Source organism: Astatotilapia calliptera, chromosome 8 (assembly GCF_900246225.1).
Source record: "Astatotilapia calliptera chromosome 8, fAstCal1.2, whole genome shotgun sequence".
Taxonomy (NCBI): Eukaryota; Metazoa; Chordata; class Actinopteri; order Cichliformes; family Cichlidae; genus Astatotilapia; species Astatotilapia calliptera.
Genome location: NC_039309.1, coordinates 2,763,249 through 2,775,140, shown reverse-complemented (window position 1 = coordinate 2,775,140; position 11,892 = coordinate 2,763,249). Strand labels below are relative to the sequence as shown.

Sequence of the window (11,892 nt, the reverse complement as noted above, 5' to 3'; positions counted from 1 at the left end):
TGCTAGTGAACGAAACACTTAGAGATCAGTGGTTCCCAAGCTTTTTTGCTAGCCCCCCATTTATGTTTACAATAAAATCTGCTTTCTTCCATTTGCGCAATGTCTCTAAAATTAGAAATATCCTGTATTAGAGTGAATAACTAGCTCATGCATTTATAATTTCTAGGCTGGACTGCTGTAAATCATTATTATCAGGAAGTCCTAAAAACTCCCTTAAAAGCCTTCAGTAAATCCAAAATGCTGCAGCCAGAGTCCTGACAGGGACGAGAAAGAGAGAGCATATTTCTCCTATATTGCCTCCCCATTATTGGCTCCCTGTTAAATCCAGAATTGAATTCAAAATCCTGCTCCTCACATACAAGGTCTCAAATAATCAGGCCCCATCTTATCTTAATGACCTTGTAGTACCATATCACCCCACTAGAGCACTTCGCTCTCGCTCTGCAGGCCTACTTGTTGTTCCTAGAGTATTTAAAAGTAGAATGGGAGGCAGAGCCTTCAGTTTTCAGGCCCCTCTTCTGTGGAACCAGCTTCCAGTTTGGATTCAGGAGACGGACCCTATCTCTACTTTTAAGATTAGGATTCAAACTTTCCTTTTTGCCTTGCTTGACCCTGAATCCTACCTTAGTTATGCTGCAATATTTCTTCTACAGTCATCTTTCTCACTCACTATGTGTTAATAGACCTCTCTGCATTAAATCACACTTGTTATTAATCTCTGTCTCTCTTCCACAGTATGTCTTTATCCTGTTTTCCTTCTCTCATCCCAACTGGTAGCATCAGATGCCCCCTCCCTGAGCCTGGTTCTGCCGGAGGTTTCTTCCTGTTAAAAGGGAGTTTTTCCTTCCCACTGTCGACAAACTGCTTTCTCATAGGGGTCATATGAATGTTGGCTTTTCTCTGTATGTCTTATTGTAGGGTCTACGTTACAATATAAAGCGCCTTGAGGTGACTGTTCTTGTGATTTGGTGCTGTGTAAAACAAACAGAATTGAAGTCCCCAGACCTGAGTGCATCTTTGATGAAAATGGTATTGACACTGAAGTGGCTTTCAAAAGTCCAAATAAAAAAAAAAAAGCAGCACCATGAACGAGTACTATACACAGGTAATATAATATAATATTTTATTTATTTATTTATGTAGTTGGTTTCATCCAAGGAAAGGAAACGGACAAAGAACAGTGTCATAGATTCTGCTGCCTCTCTTTTACTGTAAAAATCCAACAGCACTGCCATCCTACATTTGTCTATCTACCTCTATGACCTGAAGTTCTCATACTGTCATCAGATTTCAGCAAGAAACAAACAAGTCAAACTTAAGCAAAAAAAGCAAAAGAAAAATGAGATTTAAAAAAAACTAAATAGATATGTAACAAAGTAAAACCTATTCTAATCATGCAGATTTTATGAACAGCAGAGTGGTAAATGTTTTTCTCTAAAAGGCATGAGGTGTTCCTTTTAGACACTCCAAAAATTTTAAATTAAAATCCAGACTGCTTTTGAAATTGCTGGTTTGCAGCTTTTTCAAATGATCTTCTATGTTTCTCTGAAAATCTGGAACGTCTGTCTACAAGAGGCTTTTCTAGAAGTCACTGCTGCAGTGGTTCACTTACATTTTCTAACCTGGTCTCTGATTGACTTCTCTGTGTTTTCAGTGTGGAGAAATAATAAATGTTGAGGTGGAAAGCTGAAACCAAATAAAAGACTTTGAGTCTCCAAAGTATTTTTTATATTATTTAATGAACCTTTGAAACGGGATCAGATAGAAACCGAACAAGGTCTGTGAAGGCCTGATAACAAAGGCCAAAGTAAGAGAAACCCTCAGCGTTTAAAGCACAATGTCTGCAATTCATCATCAAACAAAACTTTAGCGATTTACTCAAGCAAACCACAGAAGAATCTCCTCCTTCTCCCTAGAAGCGCACACAGGGAGAGCATGTTTCACAGCTCCTGTGTGCATACACAAGTCAGATGACTGCTACACATAGAACAAAGAAGACGATCACATATCAGCAATTTATATGTGTAAACATTATACATCAGTGATCATCTTGTGTTCTTCTGCTACAGGAGTGTTTGTGTCTTATATTAATTAGATGTGTTTATATAGCTGTGACTTGATTAATATCAGAGTACATTTTATGAATGCAAATGTTTGCCTTCAACTGCATGCAATTAACTTTCTGTATTTCATATTTTATATCACTTTTCTACATTTCTTAGACAGTCAGCAGTCACTTTGCATCACATTTTGTTTAAAGTCGTATGCTTAAAATCACAACTGAAAAAAAAGCTCTTCATTGTGCTCTGCTCTGCTCCTCAACCCCCATACAGAGCTTTTATTTTCATGAACGGTGTTTCCAAACATGTCCTGTTGCTTTTAAAGTGACAGCTGCATAAATCAAAGTCATATTTGCTATTTTCTTCTAAGCAAACCAGGCAGAAAGTTTCCAACAAAGCGAACATTTATCTGGACATCTGGACATGGTGAAATCAGGCGAGGCCAATTTGACATTGTTATGTTAGTCACTGATTCGACATTAAATTTAATGTTAATAGAGCTTCTTTGCCATTATTAATGCTGAGAACTAACAGCCTTACGGTGAGCTCACACTGTGCTTTGCTACAGGTCCAAGCACATTTCAGTTGTTCTGAACATCTCAGCTCGAGCACATTGAAGTTAGCTGATCACCCAGTGTGAGTACACTCTTAGTGTATTCATGTTAACCTATAGCGAGAGGTTTCTAGTATGATTTAATAAAGGCTCTGGTCATTAAGTCTCTAAAGTTAACACTGAAAATAAATACTATATGTATTTCCAGATCAGTTCCCACTATAGCTTTGCTTTGAACAATGTTGCATATTTAACATATGTAACTGTCATACAGTAAACACAGATTTGGTCATAGTAAAAATTTCCAATTAAAAAACCCCCCAACAAATTTTCATTAATCTTTCATCACAACCAGAGGGTGGTATTTAACATGATCACAACAAAACGATTTCCCTCAGGTATGTCTTGAAATGTTTTTTACATTTTAATCTTTCACCATATTAAGAACAACTGAATGTTCTTATGTGTGGATACTCTGGTGTCTTGTTAGATCCTCTACTCGTAAATATCTTTTCTTACAAACGTCACAACCAAATGGTTTCTTTCCTGCGTGAATTAGCATGTGTCTCTTCAGTATTCCTAGCTGTGCAAACTGATTGCCACAAACTTCACAAACAAATGGTTTGTCTCCTGTGTGGACTTTCATGTGTGTCTCATAATTCCTCTTATTGTTAAATCTTCTATTGCAAATGTCACAACCAAATGGTCTCTCTGCCATGTGAACTTTCATGTGCCTCCTTAAAATTCCCATCTGTGAAAATCTTTTACTACAAACATCGCAACCAAACGGTTTCTCTCCTGTATGGACTCTGGTGTGCATCTCAAGATTTCGCCTAGTGTTAAATCTTTTACCACAAACATCACAACCAAAAGGTCTCTCCCCTGAATGGACATTCATGTGTCTCTCGAAATACTTTTTCTGGGTAAAATTTATATCACAAATACTACAGTTAAATGGTTTGTCCACTGAATGCACAGTCTCATGTCTTTTGAGATCACCTAGTTGTGAAAATCTTTTATGACACACTCCACAACCAAACGGTTTCTCCCCCGTGTGGAGTGCTTTGTGCATCTTCAGATTTCCCTCTTGGTGAAATCTTTTGCCACAAAAATCACAACCAAATGGTTTCTCTCCTGTGTGGAGTCTTTTGTGCATCTTCAGATTTCCCTCTTGGTTAAACCGTTTCCCACAAGACTCACAACTAAATGGTTTCTCTCCCGTGTGAATTCTCATATGCGTCTTGAAATTTAAACTCTGTGTGAATCTTTTGTCACAAACACTGCACGTGAAAAGCTTCTCTCCAGTGTGGATTCTCATGTGTGTCTTAAGATAATACTGATCTCTAAATTTTTTTTCACAAACATCACAGCTAAACGGTTTCTCTCCTGTGTGGCCTCTCATGTGTCTATTAAAGTTGTAGAGATCTCTAAATTTTTTTTTACAAACATTGCAGCCAAACGGTTTCTCTCCTGTGAGGACTGTCATGTGTGACTCTGCATTTTGCTTCACCCATTTCTTACTAACCAAACAGCTGGTAGACCCTTCTGCTGACTCCCTTCTCATATCACTTTTTACTCCTGACTCATCAGTACCGCTCTCCTTCCAGCCACTGTCACTGTCTTCTGTTTCAAGTTCAGAATCCGACCAATGTTCCTGCCAGTCATCATCGTCGTCTTCATCATCGTCATCATCAATACTGACTTCAGTTTCATAAGAGTCTGAAGCCTTTCCATCAGCCCTCGAGTGTATATGAGTGTTCAGATCTGCGTTCCAGGCTGTTTCTGCTGCTTCACAGTCTTCTGCATCAGTTTCTGTTTTTATCTGCTTAGCTGAGCTGCTGGTTGGAGGCTCTGCCTGGAAGAACTTGGGTTTTTCTTCATCATCTTCACTCTTTATGGAAACAGCAGTTAATGGGAACCTGGTGATGTTATCCTCTTCTGGCCTATTAAGCTGTTCTCCCTCACAACCAGGTAGGATTTCCTCCTGTTCCTCCTTAATGTGGAGGAGGTCATCATGGCATGAGCTCCAAGGAACCTCTTCTTTAATCACCAAGATCTGCTGGACATCTGCAGGGAGCAATAAAGACACAAGCACAGCTGTGACTGTGTACTGACACATTTTCTTGGACCGCTTATTAATATTTAGAGCAATATAAATATTTTTTGCAACTTTTCTTGGAAACTGAGTAAAATTAATAATTGTGTAATTATGTTCATCTCACCTTTATTGCGTCATCAAAACACTGACAAGGGCTTTAAAAAAATGAAAGACTATGTAGATCAAGTTATACATTTCCATAAAATGTGTAAGATATTTAGATTATAACATTTGATCTGAAGATATCCGCAGACTTCAAATATTAGCCTTTCAATTGAGTAACAAAAAAGAAATACAATTGAAAAAAAGGACTATTAAGCTCAGAACAGATATCTTTTCATATTCATGTATGGGTGGGATTTGACCAGGAGACAGATCAAATGAAATGATTGAAAACATATAAAGAGCTAATACAAGTCTTATCAGAACTACTGTTCAAAGAGTTAATCATGAAGATATTTACATCAATACGAGAAAGCTTTTGGTTGTAGGGTGTGTCATAAAAGATTTTCACAACTAGGTGATCTCAAAAGACATGAGACTGTGCATGCATGGAGGGTTTCACCCCAAGTACAATACCTAGAGACAGTACGCTAAGCGGAAGAAAGGAGGCCGGGGACTGGTCAGTGTCAGTACCACAGTCCAGGATGAGACAAGTCCAGGATGAGACAAGTACATAAGGTGGCGAGAAGATGGCCACAACACCTCAAACAGCAAAAACCCAAGAAAGAGGAGGAAGAGGAGGCACCATCACGGAAGGACAGGTCCCTACACGGTATGTACCACCAGCAGATAGAGGAAGTGGCTAACATCCAGAAATTCTACCAGTGGCTGGGCAAAGTTGGACTGAAAGACAGCACAGAGACACTAATGATGGCAGCACAGGAACAGCGTTTAGCGGTTGTTTTTAAGAAGGAGTATAAATGTAAACCACTGTCCTTTTCAACATCACCTAGTAGCTTTGAACTGAGTGTGTTTGAGCTAGGGCGCTCTCACACAGTGCTCTGTGCTGTGGTTTACAGACCCCTCAAATACAATAAGGACTTCTTAAATGACTTTTCTGATCTGTTGGCTGAAATTATGCCAAAATATGATCATGTCCTTATTGTTGGGGACTTCAATATTCGCGTGTGCTGCCCTGACAAGCAAATGGCAAAGGAATTTTTAAATCTTACTGACTCTTTTTTAAATCCCAGGAACAACATCCGAGATCTCCAGCAGCAAAGATTATGCGCAGGACCCTCAAGCTCCCAGGCCTCTGGTAGAGAACCCGAGCTTGAAGGATAAAGACCTCCAACAGACGTGGGAGCGGAATTTTATTTTAATTTTTTTTACTGCAAAAATAATGTTTGCAAGATCAAATGAGCCAAATTCCTGATACCTGCAAGCTGTGAAGCAGCAGCAGCAGAAGAAGAAGACAAGCCTGGAGGCTCTCCCTCGTTTTTCTCTTCAGCTGGGCTCTGATTACTCTGTGAGAACTGGGGTCCGTCTTCATCATCTTCACTCTTCACAGCAACATCAGTGACTGAGAACCTGATGTAGTCAGCTTCGTCCGAGTCATTGAGCAGATCCTCCTGTTCCTCCTTAATATTGCCGAGGTCCAGACTCATGCTCCAGGGAACTTCTTCCTCAGACTGCAACATCTGCAGGAAACACTGAAACACACATGCACACTGTGTATTCAAACAGGTCCTCAGTGCATAAATTGCAGCTATAACGATTTGAAACTGTAATTACACAATTAATTACACAAATATCTGTATCTCAAAATTATTTTAAAAAAGGGTTGGTTTTTTTTGCCACTGCACACATTTTTGCCATCTGAGAATGACTGTAAGTATTTACCGTCGCCTGCTGGAAGCCAAACCTGTCCAGCTCTGATTCTTGCTGACTGCGATGACTCTCACAAAGATTGTTGAAAGGTTTCAATTAACTGTCATGAAATTCATGAAAGCAGGCAGATTGCCAGCATGTTGGAATCAGTCAGAGTCAACTCACCCACTCTATCAATAAGGAAACACTCAAACCTGAGTTTCTAAGGTCTGTGTCAGGTATGTCGACTTTCAGAGGTCAGCGATTTCTCAGCAGTGAGCACACAGAGCGGCATTCATGTTTCGTTCTTTCTTTAGTTTCTCCATAACAGAAAGATGCCTTACTTTATACATTAATAAGCACTGTTACATAACATATATCTGTGAATGCAGCTATTCACCAGTCTGTCTTAGTACGTGAAAGTTACAGTATGTTAGAGTTGGTTAAACTAATATGCAGAGTACTCAGTACAATCAAACACAACAATACGATTGGTTTAACATGCCAGAATTAAACCCTTCATCCACTCAGCACTATTTGATTAGCTGTGACACTTAACCTCAGTATTAAATATAAGATGTCGCCAAAATGCAACAGCACAGAACGGACTCACAGAAAATCTCAGTGAAGGCGGAAAACTGGATCATCTCTTCAGCAGGACATTACAGGGTAATAAATTTCACTTTATGTATGTTTCTATTTATTATTTATAAAACTGGTAACGAGGTGATGATGCATGCATTAAACAACATATTGCAGACATGTTGGGCTGCTTCTTTCTGCAGCTTCACCTCAGCAGAGCCACTTCCGCCCTCACACTAATATCTGACTTCTCTTTCACACCCGGACTGCATAACGTTTTTCACTGAGGTCGAAGGGAACGATTAATAAAATTGGTAGGACATTATTATTACTATTATTATTTGGCTTAATCGACCACGCCCACAGACTTCTCAGGATTTCCCGAGTGCCACGTCTCCTCCTTACGTTATGTCTCTGAGCACATGTGCTGCCTGCTGCAGCTTTTCGCTCGTGCACATGAGCAGCTACCAAAGAACAAACTGCATCCACACACAGACAGAATAAATTACCTGTGCAGCAGACCCGGACAGCTTCAGCGTCACTCTGACCTCGGTCCGTCTTCACTGACGCCCACCTGGCCGAGCCGCTTCCGGCGGATGCCTCTCCAGGTTTGTGTTTGTGACGCTCCGAAACTTTGCTCCGTGTTAATCAATCACGAGGATTTTCCTGCATCTATCTGCAGCATCGATCCCGCAGCAAGAAGGCCAACTACATGACAGCAAGTCCCGCTTTTATTTTCTTCCCTCCTGCAACACAGTCCAGACAACAGACTGTTCCTACGCCCGTGCTATGTCATCATAGAAGATGACCAGCATTATGACGGTGGAAGTATAAAAATAGTCAGTATTAGAATCATATTAATCTGCCAAGTCACGATGACTCATTAAAGCCCACACTCCTACTGTATTTGGTGATGCACTGGATTATTTTAGATACTGCTGGATAGTTTCACATATAAAAAAATATGGTACTATTTAAATTTGTTCATTCATATCTTTTAAATCTAAACTAGCAACTAAACGTTTGTACTAAATGTTAGGTGCAGTATTTTAACATGGAAATACATAACATCAAGCACATAAAAACCCGACTGAGACAAAAATAGAGAGGTGAGTCTGAGATGGTTTGAGCATGCACAGAGGAGGGATAGTAAAGAAAGGATGTTAAAGATGGAGCTGCCAGGCAGGAGGAAAAGAGGAAGACCTCAAATAAGATTCATGGATGTGGTGAAGGAGGACATGCAGAGAGTTGGTGCGACAGGTAGATGATCGACCATGGAAACCCTAAAGATCCTAAAGGAAACGGCCAAAAAAGAAAACATAAAAAGTGAACTTAAATATAATACTTAATTAAATTTACTTGGTTACTTTCCAATACTGTATTCCTTTTTCTTTTGTATTTTATTTTGTTGATAACCAACAATGTTACTCAAAGGGACAAGCAAAGCATCATTGTGCACATAGTAAAAAAGAAACAGAAAAAATGCTGAATAAAGCTTTGGACAATACGATATAACAGACTATGTTTGTGTCACCTCCTGAAAAGAAACCCACAAAAGAAAGAAAAAACATACACAAACAAGTTTATCTCACTCCAGTCTCAACTTTAGTCAAACCAACTGCAAAAAATATGTAACCACGCATTCACCGTATCATCATCATAGACAATTTCAGGAGTTTCTGGTTATTGCATAGTAACGATTACTAAGCAGTATGTTTTTCTTTGCAAACAGGACATGGGATGCATGAATTCAAATTGTATTAATCAAATGAATTCTTTTGATTTCAGTGTACTGGTTCGAACCACAGGGTTGAGTAGGTGACCTGTGTACTTTATCATCTTGATAGCAAGTAACAGTTGTTAATGGGATGGCTCAGAGGTGGACTGGCAGTGTTGCCTCACAGCAACAAGATTCCTGTTGAGATCCTAGCAGAAGTTTACACGTTCTTCCTGTCCCTGGAGTCTCCTTCAGCTACTCCAGCTTTCTCCCAAACACATGCACATCAGGAACATCTGTGATTGTAAATTAGCCAAAAAAATATTTAAATAAAGCCTCAAAAGTGTACAGTAAATCATGATATATACTACGTTCAACTGATGCAGGCTACAAAACTGTACTGTGTAGACAATCCTAACCAAAGCAGTGATTTGCTTTTGCAAATGTGTTACCCATTTATACTGTTAAATATTGGTTTCAAATTTTCTTTCACTATGGTACCTGTTATTGACAAGAGGACAACTTAAGTGTGCAGGTTTCACTATACAGTGCTGTGTCAAAGTATTTGCCATCTTCCTGATTGTTTAAAGAATAAAATAAAATAGATTATAATAGAATAGAATAGTTTTTTTTTCACTGCTGATCCCCAGACCCTAACTACTACTCATTACTGCCCTCAGTTAATGATTCAAGAAAAAGAAAGAGACTGGGCAAAATGGCATTCATGGGGCAGCTCCAAGGAGAAAACCACTGCTGACCAAAAGGAACCCGAAATTCTAGATAAAGTCTGGACTTAAATCACATACGCTCTGGTGTGATCTTAAACAGGTCATGATGGAAAACCCTGCACCGTTGCTGCCAGTGGTGGCACAATCAGTTATCAGGTTAAGGAGCCAATTACCTTTTCACATAGGGTCAGGTTTGGATAGCTTTTTTCCTTAATAAATAAAATCATAATTTTAAAAAAAATGCATTTTGTATTTACAATTGTTATCTAGGTCTAGTATTAAAAGTTGCTTAATAATCTGAAACATCTAAGTGTAACAAATATGCAAAAAAGTAAGAAATCAGGAAGGCGGCAGCACTGCACATTATGCAATTTCACGAATCTGGTTGCTAGGGCAACTTGGCTAATAGACAACTTCAATTTGTTACATTATGAAAACAATTATGAACTCGTGTATAAATGGTTTCTAATATTAATTTGAAGATAAACATGTTTTAATAAAGGAGATGGTGATATAAATGAATTCATTGTTTTTTCTTTAGCAGGAAAGCAAACATCTGTTTTTATTTTTGACGAGTTTTCCTTTAATACATGTCTGCATAAAGGTTTGATGTTCTGTAACCTAGCACCACCTTTAATAGAGCAGATAGGATGCATCAGGTTGTGACGATAATTAAGTTTCCTAGCAACTGTTGCTAAGGAACCTGGTGGCTCCATGGCTCAGTCTACTTAAAATAACACTTGTGCCAAGATTCATGTTTTCTTTCACTAATTGAGCAATTCTGGCTCTACTTTGCATCCATCACATAGAATAAGACATCGCCTCAATCGGGCGATGGGGGTATGTGGTGTGGCGTGTTCTGCGGTGCCGTGCGGACGCACCTGCACGGCACCCGCAATCACACCCACCGTGTTAAAACACGGGGACTCAGGGCTTGGTGGTTGTTGTGGTGGTGTGACAAATGTTAAATAAAGATGGCTCAAAACACAGATCTGTGGTCCCCCCGTGCCTTAATTCCACCACAATCACCTTGGGTCAACACACCTGAATCAAATGATTAGTTCATTACCAGGCCTGAGCAGAACTTCAAGACATGTTGAAGAGGTCATTTAGCTGTTTAAATCAGCTGTGTTGGATAAAGGACACATCTAAAACCTGCAGGACATTGGTCCCTGAGGCCTGGAGTTCCCCACCCCTGCTGTAGGACCATGGTGGGGAGCATTCGGACAGAGGTCCTGCAGGCCCAGGTAGAACAAAAAGTTTCCATCTTTTTCCTAGATTTGAACCCAGAAACTTTTTCCTGTGAGGCAACAGGTCTATCCACTGTTCCACTTTAATATTATTTTAAAATTCACAAAGATGATGTTGCCATTAGCAGGAAATGCCACTGTTGTGTAAAATGGTGCATGGGTGAATGTTTCTAGTAACAAAACAGAGTTTATAGACCAAGATATTTTCTTTATTCCATCAGAGGCTGTTAAACTTATTAAAACTGTGCTGGTCAGACAGTCTTGGTTGTTAGATTATGTTCCAGAACAGTTTACTGAGTGACCATGCAGCATCACCAAGAAGCAAACCTTTGGATGACATAACAAATTAAGCATCTGTAGACTAATTTGTTCCAATCCATACAATCACTGGAGCCATGCGGTCAGAATGCATATGAGTGACAGCTTCCTACAGTTTTCTACCAGAGAATTATGTGAATGGGTCGATTTTTAACCCTGACCTGGCCTGGTTTTGTTGCCTAAAACTAACCAAATGATTTTGTTATCAAAACATATCCAAACCTAGATTTGAAATAGACTTTTAAAAGAAAGTGATACATTAATTAAGTTAAAAAAATGCTGTTTTTTTGGTTTCACAAAGAGCCCAGTCTCCTGGAACAAAATGCTGTGAGTGATCCACAATGAATTCCTCCCTGCTTTGACTCTGTTACTTTTCATGCCACTCCACCTGATGCGTAGACTTTCTAGCAGATTAACACCATGAAAGCAACATCTCCATACTCTTACTGCAGACTTTATTTAACTGACGAGTTCCTAGTTTAACTAAAGCCAAAATTGCACAGCTTAGATCATCTACATATTTTCTTTTGAAACCGGAACTATGAAATTTCATAAATCTTTCCCCACAATTACATGACGGCATCTCATGTGTCTCTTCAGACTTCCCTCTTCATTAAATCTGATAACACAAATGTCACAACCAAATGGTCTTTTTCCTGTGTGAATTCTTAAGTGGTTCTTAAGATTGCTGTTAGACTTTAATCTTTTGCCAAAAACATCACAAATGGCCTTTCTTATGAATGAACACGCTTGTGCAACTTAAGAATCCCCTTA

At 39.2% G+C, this 11,892-nt stretch overlaps 1 protein-coding gene across 1 annotated transcript; it reads right to left on the bottom strand.

Annotated features, from left to right (window-relative positions):
* Positions 1 to 1,148: 1,148 nt before the first annotated feature.
* LOC113027981 (gastrula zinc finger protein XlCGF57.1-like) lies at positions 1,149 to 7,980 on the bottom strand. The gene is made up of 3 exons (XM_026177859.1): positions 7,615 to 7,980; positions 6,093 to 6,366; positions 1,149 to 4,680 (listed from the first exon to the last, which is right to left on the bottom strand). Exons 2-3 carry the CDS (start codon positions 6,352 to 6,354, stop codon positions 3,074 to 3,076), a joined length of 1,869 nt encoding a protein of 622 aa, XP_026033644.1. The 5' UTR covers positions 6,355 to 6,366; positions 7,615 to 7,980; the 3' UTR covers positions 1,149 to 3,073.
* Positions 7,981 to 11,892: the final 3,912 nt, after the last annotated feature.

Excerpts from the sequence above, each read along its gene's own strand:
- LOC113027981 (XM_026177859.1), bottom strand. The coding sequence starts at position 6,354 with ATGTTGCAGTCTGAGGAAGAAGTTCCCTGGAGCATGAGTCTGGACCTC. Across the intron at positions 4,681-6,092 it reads TGCTGCTTCACAGCTTGCAG|ATGTCCAGCAGATCTTGGTG; the intron begins GTATCAGGAATT and ends TGCTCCCTGCAG.